Source organism: Perognathus longimembris, chromosome 20 (genome assembly GCF_023159225.1).
Source record: "Perognathus longimembris pacificus isolate PPM17 chromosome 20, ASM2315922v1, whole genome shotgun sequence".
NCBI classification, from domain to species: domain Eukaryota; kingdom Metazoa; phylum Chordata; class Mammalia; order Rodentia; family Heteromyidae; genus Perognathus; species Perognathus longimembris.
Genome location: NC_063180.1, coordinates 10581127 through 10598951, shown reverse-complemented (window position 1 = coordinate 10598951; position 17825 = coordinate 10581127). Strand labels below are relative to the sequence as shown.

General features: G+C 35.5%; 1 protein-coding gene across 1 annotated transcript in view; it reads left to right on the top strand.

Annotated features, from left to right (window-relative positions):
* The window catches only part of Dpp10 (dipeptidyl peptidase like 10), a 114201-nt gene that overhangs the window by 75635 nt on the left and 20741 nt on the right, over nucleotides 1-17825 (top strand). Inside the window, exons 13-14 of the mRNA XM_048329512.1 lie at nucleotides 12129-12323; nucleotides 12949-13003. Of these exons, the coding sequence (XP_048185469.1) occupies nucleotides 12129-12323; nucleotides 12949-13003 (250 nt within the window). The remainder of the gene's footprint in view (nucleotides 1-12128; nucleotides 12324-12948; nucleotides 13004-17825) is intronic.

The window sequence follows — 17825 nt, the reverse complement described above, 5'->3', positions numbered from 1 at the left end:
TGTGCCAAGGAGCCCACGTGTTTCTCCTACTCCTTCTTGTAGTGTTTTCAGGGTATATGTTTTTTATTTCGAGGTCTTTGATCCATTTGGAATTGATTTTGGTGCAGGGTGATATAATTTTAATTTGTTGCAGGTGTTGAACCAGTTTTGCCAGCACCATTGGTTAAAGAGGCTATCTTTCTTCCATCTTAGTTTTTTAGCTTCCTTATCAAATATTAAGTAGGCATAGTTCTGCAGGTTCATTTCTGGGTCTTCAGTTCTATTCCATTGGTCTTCAGGCCCCTTCCTATGCCAATGTCAAGCTGTTTTTATTACTATCGCTTTGTAATACAGCTTGAAGTTTGGTATAGTAATTCCTCCAGCACTGTTCTTTCTACTTAAGATTGTTTTTGGTATTTGGGGTCTCTTATTGTTCCATGTGAATTTCTGGATTGCTTCCCCTATTTCATTAAAAAATGATGTTGGGACATTAATGGGTATTGCTTTGGGTTTGTAGATAGGCTTTGGCAATATTGCCGTTTTGACTATATTAATCTTCCCAATCCAGGAGCATGGGAGGTTCATCCATTTCATTACTTCTGCTTTAATTTCATTTTCCATGTTTTCAAAATTCTCATCATAGATATTTTTTACTTCTTTGGTTGAGGTTATTCCTAGATATATTATATTTTTGAGGCTATTGCAGAAGGAGTTGTGTTCCTGATTTTGGCCTCCGTCTTCAGGTCATTGGCATATAGAAAAGTCATTGATTTTTGTGGATTTATTTTATATCCTGCTACTTGGCCATAGTTTTGCATCAGCTCAAGTAGCTTGGGATTAGACTCTACAGGGTTCTTTAGATACAGGATCATGTCATCTGCAGAGAGAGAGAGAGTTTGACTTCATCTTTTCCAATTTGGATCCCCTTTATATCTTCCTCTTGCCTTATTGCTCTGTCTAGGAATTCTAGTACTATGTTGAAGAGAAGAGGGGAGAGCAGACATCCTTATCTTGCTCTTGTTTTTAGAGGAAATGGCTTTAGCTTTTCCCCATTAAGAATAATGTTCGCTGTGGGTTTGTTGTAGATAGCCTTAATTATATTCAGGAATGTTCCCTGGAATCTTAGTTTCCCCAAACCTTTTATCATAAACGGGTGGTGGATTTTGTTAGATGCTTTTTCTGCATGTAGCAAAATAATTACCACATGCAATTTTGTAGATTTCAGTCCAGTTACTCTGGACCTCTACCCTGTGGCTTGGGAGAAGAAAAAAAGAGAGAAGAAAGAAAGAAAGAGAAAAAGGAAGAAAGGAGAGAAAGAGAAAGGAAAGAAAAAAAAAGAAAAGAAAGGAATGAGGGAGGGAGGGAGGAAAGTAAGAAAGTTAGGAAGAGAGAAAGAACAACAAATGGGAACAGGGACTAGAGCCTCCATGTCCCCTTGAAGGATTCACTTCCACCGGCCTGAATACCTCCCAGTTCGATCAATCTCTTTGTTTTCTTTGGAAATACTGAAATTTAAACTCAGGTTCTCCCACTTATTTAGTAAGTACTATCTCTTTTTCTTGACCCATAATCCAGCTACTTTTTGTTTTGTTTCTTACTTTATAAATGATTTTTCACATAGTCTTGTGTTTTCTTTGTGATGTTAGACCTTGAACCCCTGCCTATGCCTCATGCATACTTGGAAATATAGGGATTGCATGGTTGCAAAAAGTAGGAGTAGCATTCCTCTTTTTACAAGGGAAGACATCTGGGAGAATAGAAGTGGTAGGAAATGTATCACATACAAGACATCTACTAAGAAACAAAAATTACAAGGAAGGCATGTTTCCTACTTTATCTGGAGAGCATTCTAGGGAGAAAATTTCAAATAATGCAATGTAAACTGAGAGTGGTGAAACACACCTGTAATTCCAGTACTCAGAAGCCTCACTCAAATGATCATGACTTTGTGGCCACTCTGAGCTACACAGTGAGTTCAAACCCAAGTTGGGCTTTAAGAATAGACCCAAACTCATCCCCACCCTCTCCTCCACAAAAGATATGACTGAAATGAGAACTTAATAAATAGATAAGAGATGTTTGCTCCTGAGTCTGTTGTTTCTACTCAAGAGTAATGATTTATTTTTGCTTTGACTGTATAATTGTTTACATACCAAAGAGCATAAGTAACTACTGTGAATTCCACATTCACAGTTGTAATGTGAATGTGGAATTCACAGTAGTAATACCATAAAATGGGTGTTATTTATTTATGAACTCATATGTTGCCTCAGTTCTTTGAACTGTGACATTGATACACTACCAGCTATCTATCCACAGATAACTAATTGTTGTTGTTGTTACACAATAAAGGGATAAAATTTACTCAAAACATAGTAAATTAAAATGAAAATTTCTCAGTTAATATAGTTCTTATCAATAAATTGGGGTTTTGGATTCTGGATAAAGACTAGAAAATAATTAGCAAAAAAATACTGCATGCAACCCCAGTGAAGACCACCACAGAGCACTACTTATGTAAGAATACAAATTCAGCATTTAGCATCCATTCTTTTGTATAAGTGTGTGCCAGTCCTGGGTCTTGAAAGCAGGGCTTGGGCCCTGTTCCTGAGCTTATATGCTCAAGGCTAGTGGTCTGCCACTTGAGCCACAGCTCCACTTCTATAGCCTCCATTCTTATATCATAAATCCAGTGGAATCCCAGATGCTTATCCCATGTTGTACATGTCTCAGTGCTGTCCTTCAGTGACTCCAGGCTGAACTGTACTCTCTTTGAAAAAGAAAGCCAAGATAATTTTGAAAATTATCTCTCGGTTTATTTTTTTAGGGTACACATATGTTGTTTTATTTTTGTGTAAAATGCTTCCATATTCTGTAAGTAGAATATTTTGCTTTATTCTATCTGAAGAAGAACCACTGCATAAATGGTATACATTAGTGATAAACACATGAAGGATATGATAGAATCTCCTAGTCTTCATATGCTTATAAATTGTGTAAAGATACCACTGAACTGTGAATGATTTAAGTTGTGACACTCTAAAGACAAAGGAATTAAGTAAACTCTATTCTAACTCTATGATGTTATTATTATTCATAACAAATCAAAGAAAGTATCTTCCAACTTCTTTCCTTTTCCCCCTCCTCACTCATTTTGTTACAAAGTCTCTCAAATGGAAATTGGCCAAAGGATAAGAATTAATGTAGTAAGACTTTGACAGCAAAGATGATTAGGAGATTGGAGCTTCTTCTCATTTTAGTGCACAATTTCTGTCTGCATAGTGCCTCTAAGGCCCTTTTCTATTGCTTCTACTCTGATATTTTAATGTGCTGTCTAAGATGTTTATCCTGAGGTTAATTTTGTGTGAATAATACTAACAGTCCATTTTTGAGTTTTAGAACTGGCTCATTAATATCCATGCTGTTTAGTGTTTCAACCTGTGTACTGATAAGCTTTTATTTTGGGATTCTGATTACAATATAAATATAACTCAATATAAAGAACTGGATTCTGCTTTTTTCCCACTGCTCTCATGATAGCTGTTATACAAGTTTGCATCTGGGCAAGAAGACTCTTCTGGCTTTCATTCAGAAAAAGAGCAAAATAGGATCAAATTCCCTTCAAGCAAAGAAAAATGCCTTGGCTAAGGCAATATTGTTTTTTCTATTTATTGTCAAAGTGATGTACAGAGAGGTTACTTTCATATGTTAGGGCTTGGGTACATTTCTTGTATTGTTTGTTACCTCCTCCCTCATTCCCCCTCCATCCTCCCCCTTTCTCTCTCCCCCCATAAGTTGTTCAGTTGGTTTACACCAAATGGTTTTGCAAATATTGCTTTTGGAGTCATTTGTTGTTTTATCCATTGTCTCTTGATTTTGACATTCCCTTTCACTTCCCAAGTTCTAAAACCAGTCTATACAGTTTCCAATGTACTGAGATAAGATACAGTGATAGTGCAGGTACACCACAGGAAGGGGATACAAAAGGATCATCAACAATAGAAACTACGGTTTCACATGGCATGTTGAAAGTAATTACAATCACAATATAACAGTCGTTTCCATAACATGGAGTTCATTTCACTTAGCATCATCTTATGCATTCATAAGGGCATAGCTATTAGGCTCTTGTGGTCCTTTGCTGTGACTAGCTTAATCCTGTGCTAATTATTCCCTATGAGGGAGACCATAGAGTCCATGTTTCTTTGGGTCTGGCTCACTTCACCTAGTATAATTTTTCCAAGTCCTTCCATTCCTTAGGAATGGGACAACGTCATTCTTTCTTATAGAGGCATAAAATTCTATTGTGTAGGGCTGGGGATATGGCCTAGTGGCAAGAGTGCCTGCCTCATATACATGAGGCCCTGGGTTCGATTCCCCAGCACCACATATACAGAAAATCGCCAGAAGTGGCGCTGTGGCTCAAGTGGCAGGGTGCTAGCCTTGAGCAAAAAGAAGCCAGGGACAGTGCTCAGGCCCTGAGTCCAAGCCCCAGGACTAGACAAAAAATAAAAAAATAAAAAAATTCCATTGTGTATATGTACCACATTTTACTGATCCATTTGTCTACTGAGGGGCATCTGGGTTGGTTCCATATTTTAGCTATTCTCTGATGAGGAAATGAGAATGGCCAAGAGACATATGAAAAAGTGCTCTACATCACTGGCAATAAAAGAAATGCAAATCAAAACAACATTGAGATTCCACCTCACCCCAATAAGAATGTCCTTTATCAAGAAAACTAACAATAATGAATGTTGGAGTGGATGTGGCCAAAAGGGAACCCTACTTCATTGTTGGTGGGAATGTAAAACGGTTCAGCCACTCTGGAAAATCGTATGGAGATTCCTCAGAATGCTAAATATAGAGCCCCCCTATGACTCAGAAGTCCCACTTTGGGGCATCTACACAAAAGACCACAAACAAGAACACACTAAAGCCACTAGGCAGTATTTTATTAGGAGGAAGGATAATGCATTAACAATAAGATGATAGAGAAAATGGGGAGTAGGCAGGAGTAGGCAGAGAAAAGATTCAGTGTTATTAATGCATAAAATAAAATCTGGATGTCAGGGAGTGTCGGGCCTTTTATCTCCAGTGTGGCCCCTTTCACCCTCACGCACGAGCTGCCTGACCAGCAGGTAGTAAAGCCGGAGTGAGGGCCACGTGAAAGCCTTGGACCTGTGTGTGAACACGAAGATGCCCCTCCCCCCTTTACTCGCTAAGAACAAAGGATGCGGGATGCAAGGGCTTCTTGGGGAAAGCTCCTTGGAATTCCGTTTAATAAAGGGAAGGGCAAATACATTTATAGCGGTAATTATGGTAGGAAGGGGAGGGACTTGGAGCGCATAGCTAGGTACTAGTGATTGGCTGTTAAGCTGTCCATCCAAGAGCAACACCTTAGGACCTCCTCCAAGGCTAACATCAAGTCCCATAAGGCCCCCCTCCTCCTGGGCTCGGCCAGCGCCATTGTGGCACTCGTGCTTACAGATGCAGGGCGGGGCTGGCTTAGCTACTCTTTCGGTTCTGGGTCCGGGAGGGTATAGGAGTGGCTAACAGCCAGCAGCCCCAGGGCGGGAGGAGAGGCAGCCTCTCGGGACCACCCTCTCCCCTTCAATGCCAAGCTGATGCCCAACAAGGGAGGAAAAACAAAAAAAATGCTATATAAAATAGATCTTAAAATATCATAAAAAGCACAAAATTATTGATCAAGAAAAATCAGTAAATAAAAATTTCAGTTGTATCCTATGTCAGGATCAATAATATTAAATGACTTAAAATATACAGAATTGACCAATTTTAAGAATGGCCAAAACTCTTTATTTTTTCTTTTTAAAATGCATATGCACCTGGGTAGAAAATCACTCATAATCTTGGCCATTTTAAAAGAAACAAGAAGCACTTAATCTGGTTATCAGGAAGCTTTTCAGATACTTTCAGCACTTTTGTGGTAGACTTTCCATACATGTTGAACATCTCAGAAACGACGACAGACAAGATGATACTTTTTTCCCCACTCCTGTGGGTATACTAACTGCTAAAAAAAATTACAAACAGCAATCCCTTGGATAAATGCATTAACTTCTATATATAAAATTCTGTAATAGTTTCAAAATGTGAAAAGAGATTTCAAGGTTGTATGTTTTTGTGCAAATAGCAGGGAATCTCAAAAACACTTTTGTCAACACAAGTCCAGTTTCCAGGAGGAATTATATTATTGAAGGAATTATCAACATAGAGTTGCCTGGTAAAAGTCACACTGGGTTAGCTCATCTTCTATGAGAGGACAGATAAGAGATTATGCACAATATCCAGGGTACCAAAATCAGTTATAGTGACACCTGGGGTAAAACCATGGGGAAGAAAAACAAAAGAAAAAGGCATAATTTCACATGGCACATTGAAAATAACAACAACAATGACAAACAACTTATTTCCATAACTTGGAGTTCATTTCATTTACCATCATCTTATGTTTTCCTATGTACATAGTTATTTGAACTATGGGAGAACATAAAAATGGAAGGACAAAGGGTAAAAGGCCAGCCAATGCAACAGCAATACTTACAAGACAATATACTGTAAACCAACTGTACAACTTGGGAGGGAATTGGGGAGGAGGGAAGGTGGGAGAAAAATGAGGGAGGAGGCAACAAGTTGGTAAAGAAATATGCTCACTACCTTACATATGAAACAGTAACCACTCTGTACAACACTTTGACAACAAACACAAAAAAAATGACAGCTCATGTAACAAAAAGAAATTATGTACAAAGCATTACCCAGAAAAAATAATATCATTAAAAACCTACCATGGTTAAGCACAATTTACCAGGCCACATATATTCATGTAATTATGCTTATCTAATGTCAGTCTCAACATCAAATGTAAGCAAAGTTAGGAAGTAAAGTAGCTTGTCAGAAGTAACAGGGAATGGGTCAGTTTTGTTGACATTAATCACGTTATCGCTCTACCTAGGTACATATCATTGCTCAAGTTATTGCAACATAGTCATAGCAAAATCGAACAACAATTTTATTGTAAATTCAGTTTCCCTTTGATTTAAATGATAGTTTGGGAACCTGAGCAAGCATGTGATCTGAGCAAATCTCAATTCTTTTTTTTTTTTTTTTTTTTTTTGGCCAGTCCTGGGCCTTGGACTCAGGGCCTGAGCACTGTCCCTGGCTTCTTCTTGCTCAAGCCTAGCACTCTGCCACTTGAGCCACAGCGCCACTTCTGGCCGTTTTCTGTATATGTGGTGCTGGGGAATCGAACCCAGGGCCTCATGTATACAAGACAAGCACTCTTGCCACTAGGCCATATCCCCAGCCCTCAATTCATTTTTTGTGCATATGGTCTATTGTTAAGTCATAAGAGGTACTTGTTCTGTCATTGAAAGTTATTTTAGAGAATTGTATGTTATTTATGTTCCCGTATATAACTGTATCACTGTGAACTCTTCATTTACATTTATATGATACATTCAGTGCTGAAAGTATTAAAGTCATGAAATTCTGCCTTCAAAACTTAACTTCTAAGAAGAATTTACTCAATGTGATTATGTTGCTATGTTAGAAAATAACTAATTTAATATTGCTGTAACTTTCTTGCTGATTAAACCAGATAGCAATTTTTTTTGTGTTTGCCACAAATACCAACAAGTTGGTTCATTCTATTCCATTTTCCCTGAATTAGTACTATTTGTTTTGGCATTTTTTTTTCAAATTTAGTTTTTCTTGTTACAACACTTTCTGGATGAACAATCTCCAACATATATCTACAAGTTCCTACCCCATATAAGTGCCTAATCTCTTGTAAACTCATCTTGAAATAGTTCCATACACACACAATGACACAACTGACCAATTAGACAGATGTTTTCAAGAATGATGTTTCATAATATACCCTTCAAAAAAATAAAAATAATACCCTTCACATGGTAATTTAATTTTAAAATTAGAGCTAAAATGTGGCAATTTACAGAGACAAAGGAGGAATTACATTTCTGTCCTTATCTATTTCTAGGACATACATTGTATGAGTAGGAGGTTATAGTTCTTAGTTTTGAAGTATTTGTAACCACTTAACATTTATAATATGGAACATGTACCATATTTTAAGCTATGTTTTAAAATATTTTGCATGCTATATAATCCCATATTTATTAAAATTTTGGCTAAATTAGCTGTTAGCTCTCAAAATAACTATGAACAATACAATGAGTTATATATATAAATGGAAAATTATATCTTTTAAAACACCAATTATTTTACATCCTCACAGCATTACTGCTGACAGGGCTAAAGACTGTGTAATCTTGTTTTATGAGCTGCTAACATTCCTTTAATTACTTGACAGGGCCTGTTGATTGCACATTTTTATATACTTACAAGGCTTTAAATATAATTAGGGGCCCTCCCAACACAATACTTCATACAGCATATGTGTTTTAACTAGAGATAATGTTCAGTTTAATTTTTGCATAGTGAGCCAAAATTCTTCATGTAATGTGCACCTTTGAACTGTAAAGAAAAATGTTCAATATAGCCATTTTGTTTTCACCTAGAAGAACAAAAATTTTCCTACAATACTTTTTATAGTTATATCTGAAAATGACCTTGCACATTATATGTCATGAATTATTTTCATATGCATATGTTACTTATTGCTTGAGAAAAATATCTTTGAGTGTATATTAGTTAGATACCTGTAACATGACAAAATACCTAACACAAACTGCTTAAGGACAGGCATATTTATTTTGGCTGACGGTGTAGAGGATTCATCTATAGTTTCTTGGTTCCTTGTATCTAGGCTTGTAATGAGGCTGTCATGGTGGCCAGCGCCTGTGACAGAAGGAGAGACTGTGCATCTCAAGGTACTCTTGAGGCAGAAACAAGCAGCTTACATCGTAGTAGATGGGAACCACTACGCCATACATTCTCTCAATCACTCACTTTCATTGACATACTACCTTCAGCCAGGACCCAGCTTTCAAAGTTCTGCTATCTCCCAATAGATGATTCAGATTTCAAATTTACCAGTGAATTAAACAAAGCACTACATCAGAGACATAATAATCAAATTATCATCAGAAATTTTCTGACAGATATACTCAAAGGGATATTTTTCTAATCTTCCAGTGATTTCTTAATTTAATCAAATTGACACTAAAGTTTAACAATCAGAGAAGAATGCAGCTGAGAATTTTATCATCATTATTGATGAAGATACCGGTTCTTAAGAGTGCAGTGTCTTGTCTCATGTTCAGAGTGTAGTTGAAATTCCAGTTCTGGTGTTTTCAGAGCTTAGTATTAAAGGTTGAACTTGATCTTTGTTATCTTGTTGAACCATAATATTTGCAATAATTCCCCAAGTTCCAAAGAATGGTGGCTTTATGTAAACTGAAGTCTTTTGAAATTTCTTGTTTTAAGCTTTGCCTCACTCTTGTGTTTCCCTGAAAAGTTCTAGTTCATCAAATATTGGCTGTGTCCTGCATATATCAGAAAATGTGTTAAGTGTAATGACACATTTTAAATGTTAGACAATGTAGACCAGCATCTCCTTGGAAATTAAATATAAATATAAGACAGACCTTATTCTCAGTGAACCACTTATAATTCCAACACATATATAGAAATGACTTGCCAAGTATCTAATGGAGAGTTAGGCTACAGAAATTAAAACAAATAAAATGTAAAATTTAATAAAACTAACAATACAAATAAATACAAATACTGTAGGATAACACAATATAACATTTAGGAAAAACTGGAATCAAGAAAAAAGTATTTAATTAGATAACACAGTTGATTATTTATTTGGAATATTTTTACTTAAATAGTTGTACAGAGGAGTTGCTATTCACCAAAGCAGTTAATGAATACGTTGCATTTTGATCAACATTCCCTTTCAACATTCTCACCCACCCCTTCCAACCCACACTTTCCCTTACATATCTTAACTTTAGGTTGTGTATTTAATGTTTTTGCCATTTAACAAAGTTTATTTATACTGTTCTTTATTTGTTTTGTTGTAAGCCATATAACTGGAAGCTCATTGCCTCCACAATGTTAATTAAATTTTGGTATGGCATAACAACTCTCAAATGCTTAATACAGAGATGGCATTTGTATTAGTTTGTTAAATATTCAAAACTACCCTTTCTGACTACTTTTTTGTTGTTTCTATTATGGTGGGGCTTGAACTCAGGGCCTGGGTGCTGTCCCTGACCTCTTGTTCAAGGCTAATGCTCTACCACTTTGAGTCATGCTCTACTTCTGGTTTTCTGGGATTTAACTGGAGGTAAGAGTCTCAAAGCTTTGCCTGCCCAGCCTGGCTTTGAACCAAGATCTTCAAATCCCAGCCTTCAGAGTAACTAGGATAACAGATGTGAACCACCAGCACGTAGAGCTGACTAAATATTTTAAAGAAGAGAATTTCTTTTTTTTTCCTGCACAGTTTTAGAGATTGGAAGTTCAAAATCCAAGTTCCACCAAGGTTGGTTTCCTCTGTGCTCACTGTCTTTGCACAATTTTCTCTGCCTCTTCACATGCCAGCCCCTTGAGCAAGGGCACCTCACATCTCTTTCAGGTCTAAATTTATTTTCCCGTGAGGCACAAATGTCAGCTTGGATTGAAGCCTACCCTAAATGGCCTCAGTTTACCTTTTCTTAAGTTCCTGTGTCCAAATATAGTCTCAATTGAAACACGGAAGATAAGGGATACAACATATGAATTTGGAGGAGACACAATACTTAACTTGCCAAAATATTTAGTAAATGCTAGATGTTTAATGCTATGCCCTATTCCTCACTTTCTCCTTTGAGTTATTAGCTTCATAAAGGCCCATATGTTCACTGGTCCATTTCTTTGTGAGATGGGTTATTAGCTTCAGAAAAATCTTAGAACTTTAAGCTAGATGGCTCAGGCTTGTAATCATAGAAATTCAGAAGGCTGAGATCTGAGAATCATAGCTTCAAGCCAACCTGGGCAGGAAAGTTTGGAGACTCTTTATTTCCAATTGGCTACCAAAAAAGCCTGAAATGCATCTGTGACTCAAGTGGTGGAATGGCATCCTTGAGATGAAAAAAAGTAAGGTCTAGCACCCAGGCCCTGAGTTCAAGTCCCAATACTTACACATACACATACACTCACACACAATCTTGTTAATGAAAACTGTATGTTACTTCAAAGCAAAGTCTTATGTAAATATGAAGGCTGAAGAGTTGGTATCTTTCCCTTGAAAGGTGGATATGGGGATATTTTCTGCATGAAGCACTTTTAGTGATGGTAGTATTTTTGAAATTAGCTACTATGGTGGTTTTCAAATCCAGCAGGACTGATTGAAGTACCTACATTTGGAACTGTATCATCTGAATTGTTTCATAAAAATTTCCTTTTTATGGCCTTTAAATATTTTAGAAAGTAAAATAATAGCATCATTTTAATCTGATGTTTTAGAATTGTACCACACTTTTCCTCTGGAGAAAGGAAAAACTATAAAATTCATGCTTTATAATTATAATTTGTGTGTTCTTTACAAACGGCTTATATATTTTCCTATTATATATGAATTTTCTTTCTTTTCTTGCTGTCAGCTTCATTGTTGGAAGAGGATTGTTCTCACTATTTGCTTACTTTTTCAGAGAATTTTATCATAAAATAAAACCTTCAGGAAATAATGCAAGAAGTAATTGTTTATGAGTTCACCATTCTTCAGGGTTTGCATTTCTTGTTATTATCAAGTTTCCACAATTGTATTTGCTATTAAACCCTTCAGCCCTTGTAAACCATCTGCAAGACATTTCTAAGCCACATTTGAAGACATACAACAAAAAATAGCCTATTATTATGACAATCATTCTTTAGAATTACTTGTGGAAAGTGCCACATATTTCCATTTTTCACGTTGAAAATGTGTTAGAATAATATTTTTTGTGCAATTTGTTCATATTTTTAGTTCATCTATGGGAATTTTATTAAAATATCATAAGAAAATGGCATTTTATCTTTAGATTTACCACCCAAATATTATAAATAGCAATGACCAGGATTGGTCAAGACTGGTGAAATAATATATATGGGTGCTGAAACATCTACAAAATTGTCTCTTCCTCTGGTTTTGACCCTTTTGTTGGTGTTTGCAGGGATGAGGAGCCAGGAGGCCAGCTGGTCACAGATAAGTTCCATATTGATTGGGATTCCGTCCTTGTCGACACAGATAATGTCATTGTGGCAAGATTTGATGGAAGAGGAAGTGGATTCCAGGGCCTGAAAATTTTACAGGAAATTCATCGAAGATTAGGTTTAGTAGACGTAAAGGACCAAATAGCAGCTGTGAAGTAAGTGGGTGAACATTTTTATATTGATTTTTCCATAATGACAAAACTTAGATATGTGATTTACACTAATAACTGACGTAAAGGTTTCTGGATGGCTGGGCAATTTTCTAAGTTAAGGATATAGCTCAACTGCATTCTTTTAAATCTGTATCCTCCTTTATGGTACAAGAAAAGAATGATAATCTGGAATTAGAGTTTACTTTGAATTTATGACAATAAGAGTGAAAGATTATTGACTACTTGCAACATAATTCTATAGCAATCTATATATATTATTTCCATCGTCCTAATACTAACTCATAGTGACTATTTTTACATTCCCAAGATTAACTAAGAGATGATTGTAGACGGTTGTAAAGACAACACTACATAGAAATCAGCCAAAACATGGATGCTAACCCAGTCTTCCTGAGAATCAATCAATTCTTAATGTATAACAATCCCTCCCATGATAGCAAATTACTAGGCCATCACTTTGAATAGTAAGAGTTTGTAATATACTATCTTGAATAATTAGAGCCACAATCAGTAAAGCATTTCTAATACTTGTGTGTGTGCCAAGCATAAATTTGCATGTATATTTGACTTAAGAAGACATAATTTTATATGTATTTTGTTGTTGCAGATATTTACTGAAACAGCCATATATTGACTCCAAAAGATTAAGCATTTTTGGAAAGGTAAATAATAAAAATATTATTCATACAAATATGTGTTATATGTATTTTTGTCCATAATTATATATGTATATATACATATGTTATATTTATATATGTTTATATTCTTATATAATTACATATATATTTATGTTCTTCATTTATTTTAATTTCTGCATTATTTTTAGAAAAATAAAAAATATATAAATATATGTATTATATCATTAATTAATTTGGCAACTGTTTCTTGAGCCCTGAATTGATACATGGTATTAGAGAATCAACAGCAGATATGTCCCTAATTACATAAAGCTTACAATTTACAGAAGGGAAATAAATATGAAAAAATTAAATGAAAAAGTACTTTTGTATAGAGATGAATCATAATGAAGCAAATTAGAATGATGTATAAATAAATGATTGCTATAGAAATAATTTATAAAGAAATCCTAGAACAAAGAAGTAGTAGATAGGAAGATAAGAAAGGCCACTATCATGAGGAGATATTTAAGAAAAATCTAAGCAGCAAATGGAAGGTGGACAGCCCAATCTCTAGTAACTGCATGTTCTTCACAGAATGACAACAAACACCACATCCTTAAGAAATGCACAGATATGTACACATATTGACTAAAATCTGATATTCATAGGGAGGATTGAAAGGGTGAAACACCTTCCAAAATTAATTTATAGTTTAACAAAATGAACACCAATATGCTAAAAATGAGTAGTCAGGTGGGAACAAAAGTCAGTGGGGGGGCAGACAGAGAAGAAGGGTAGGCCAATACAGTAATGCTATTTAATGTGTACATCAGAGCATAGAACCGGGAAAGTTGGGATGATGAGTAGGTTAGGAGAGCTGAGGGAGGAGGTTGGAAATGATGATAATGATTAGGATGCAAATTTGTTCATAATTCATAATGTTGAAATAAACCACCTTCTTATAACTACTTTAACATAATTTTTTTTTTTTACAAAAAAAGATAAAAAAAGAAGGGTGGAGCTTAGGAACTGAAAGATTACATGTATGCATACTTTTCTTGTGCTGTCTATAAGTAAAAATGATTTTACCACCAATAGGGTCCATGTGTACTGTCCCTACTCATTAATGGAAATGTTAAAGTTTACAAAGGATTCAGGGTTCTAATTACTATGAACATAATAGAAAGGACCAACAGAGGTATACTTCTGGCTTTTATGGTCGTTAATTGAAGATGAGTCTCATGGACATTGATGCTCAAACCATGATCCTATGACCTCAGCCTCCTTGCGTAGCTACAATTATAGGCATGAGCCCCTAGTACTCAGCTTTTGTCTGATATTTTATTGTTACACATATTTCTATTTAATAAATTTTTTTTATCATGATGTTCTAATAATACATTTTATAAATGATTTATTTTTTTTAATTCTGAGAAAAAAATGTCTGTTGAAATACACCATTATAACCCTAACCAATTTTTCTTGATTGTGTTTCTCAATGATTATTTACTGTCTAGTTTTATTAATTTCCTTCAAATTCTGAATTCTTCTATCTTCTTGGTAAATTAAAAGTTTTGATTGTACTGATACAATTTAGTGCTTTTTACATTAGTGATGATAATTTTCAAACAATAAAATTGTACCATCATACTCATACTGTGGAAGAACCTCTGCTTAATCTATATGAGGCCTGAGAGGCCAACCTTAGCAAGACAAGCAAACCAAATAATGAAACAAACACAATTAAAACACCATGCTTATATAAGTCTTTCTATCTTATAATTTTTTGATGTTTTTCTATATATTGAAATATTAGATCTGTAAATACCAGTGACACATTAATTAAATTAGTACTTTATTGAGATGAAACTATTACATGGCTAATAGAGGAAAATAGAAGAGAGAAACTTCAGCTGAAATAAGACTTTAATATCCAATTCCATATCATATATCAAATATTATCTTAGTATTCAATGAGTAAATAACATTGTACTAAAAATGACAAATATTAGCTAAAATGAAACCTAAAGCTATTCAGTAAGATTTATTGTTCCAGTTGTGATGTCTGCAGAATAATTGAACTGGAATTATCTTTGGCTATAAATATGCTTCCACCTCTTTTGTCAGGGTGATATGTAAGCCATCCTTATATCCACACAGAGCTTCACAGTACCTTCCTTTCTGAGCCCATGTAGATGGCTCTTACTCTGTGAGGCCCTCAGCACATTATTCTCACTAGGAAACACCTGTCTTCCTATGCAGTCATAGAATACCCTCAACTTTCTCACACTGACTTATTTGTACTTTTGCCAAGTGAGGTCTTTGGATATTCTTTCTTTATGTCTTGTAAAGTTATTTCCCTAATCTGGTTCACCCTTCCCTTTAGAAAAAAATGTTTACCTTTCATATACATGTTATATACAACACACACAGACACACACACACACAAACACACACACACACACACAAAGTGGGTGTCGTGGGCTTGAACTCAGAGCATAGATGCTGTTTTGAGCTCCTTTGCTGAAGACCATCACTCTAGCACCTTGAGACCATAGTGCCATGCCACTTCCAGTTCTCAGATGAACATACATTGTGAGCTCTCTCTCTCTCTCTCTCTCTCTCTCTCTCTCTGTCTCTCTCTCTCTCTCTCTCTCTCTCTCTCTCTCTCTCTCTCTGACATTACTGTCAACTTTAGGATCTTAGGCTTGATAGGCCACTTGTCTGCCAGTTGAACTCTGTTGCAGTCCTTTTTCTTTTTAGTTTATTCTTTTTTAACATTAATACCTTTCAATAGATGAACAGAGGTTTCAACTTCACAAATCACCTTAAATAAGTCAGTAAATGTATTTTGAACAGTGGGCCCCTTTCATTGTTCTCCCCATTTTTCCCAACCCCACTCATATCCCCAGATTACATGGGTACATTTTCATTGTGTGTGTGTGTGTGTGTGTGTGTGTGTGTGTGTGTGAGAGAGAGAGAGAGAGAGAGAGAGAGAGAGAGAGACTCTATACAATACCCTTTCTCTCTCCATTCCCTCTTTGTAACCTTTACATGTCTGCCAAAGTATGTTTCAGCTTCCTGGTATTGATTTTGTTGAACTATTCCTTAGTTGTTCAAAGGAGTTAACATCCTTCCCTCAGTAAGACATTCTTTAGTTAATTTGTTTGTGTATACATACACACTGTATATGTGTTTTCACATACATTTATAGTTTAGATATAACTTCCACACAAGAGAAATTATGTGTCGTTTGTATGAGTAATGCTTTTTTATTGTTTTCCAGATTCATCAATTTCCTTACAAATAATGATGTAATTTTTTCCAACAGATGTCTAAAATTCCATTGTATATATTCAACCTATTTTTTCATCCATTTGTCTATTAGAACATCCGAGTTATTCCCATAACTTGTCTATGGTAAATAGTACAACAATGAGCATAAATATTCAGTTGTCATTACTGTATGCTTAATTGTAACACTTTAAGTAAATACTTTGAGTACAAGGGATGTATATTGGGATGTATTGATGGATCTTACAGTAGGTCTATGTTTACTTTTTTGGATAAATATCTAAGGTACCTTCCCAACTAGTTGTACTGGTTTACAGTCCCACCAACTTCCACCAAAGGAGCTATGTAATGGCTTCTTTTTGCTTCCTACCCACCATCAATTTTTTTTTTGACAAAATTCTTTGGGGATTTTATCTGAACTATCCACCTATTGGAATCTCTAACTTTTCAGTTGATGGGATTATAGGCATGTAACATGATGCTCTGTACCAGATGGCATAATCTTATCAAAGCATTGCATTATGTTTCCTTATTAACTACCTGGATTGAATGGGGGATAGAAAGGAATAAATCAACAATAATGCTTGGTGTAGGTTTATTTATTTTGTTTCAAATAGCCAGTTTTCAAGCTCCTCTGGTTGATGAAATCATTCTTGATAATTCAGCTCATATCTAAACTCCAAGTTCTCACTCAAATATTCCTAGGTTTAGCTCTGGTGAAATCTTGTTTCTGTTCTTAGGCTAATTTTACATAGTCTTTTTATTATAATGATACGTATTAATAATTTTGGCATTGTAGAATCAGTTCTCTGCACTATTTTTATTCATTGAGACAGAGCAGGGAGGAACACAGCCTTCCTGCTGGCTTGGAAACTTGCCAGGAGGTGAATTTAGGATCAGGTCTGAGCAAGGAGGCAGAGGTTAATGAAAAAGCCCTTATGTCTAGGAAGGTGGGGACTTTTGGGTTGGGCCCACAATGCACTGCTTACAGCTAGTTTTAGGTAACTTACCCTGCCTGCACATCAAAGCAGGTGTGATCATACCTGGAGTTTTGTCTAAGACAGTGCAAGGAGGGAAGGGGAGCCATGATAAATCTATGAGCAGATATTGAAGCCCCTTCAACTTTACTCATGGAGGTAATTATTCATCACTTATTCTGTTACATACCTAACACTGAGTGGGCTTCTTTGAGTTTTAGACCTCTTGAGCTATTTCTAAGGCTTGAAGGATTAACTATAAATAATCTGAAGAACACATCAAGGCTGAAACCATAAGAAAACTGACAAAATATGTCAATATACTAAGCAGATTTGCAGAGTGAAATGAAATAACATGATGCAATAAAACTGCTTTAACCATAAACTTTATAGAATTGTTATCTCAAATGAATTCATTGTGTGCCACATGTGAAGTGTTTCAGAACAAATCATGCAAGTCAAGAGTTTCAGTAAGAGCATCATCTGCCCCTGTCCTTTTTTTTTTTTCATTCCATTCTTTATAGTTATTTTATCCTTTTCTTTTCATTTTGTTTGCAATATTATTAAACCTTACTGCAAAACCTGGAACCTTG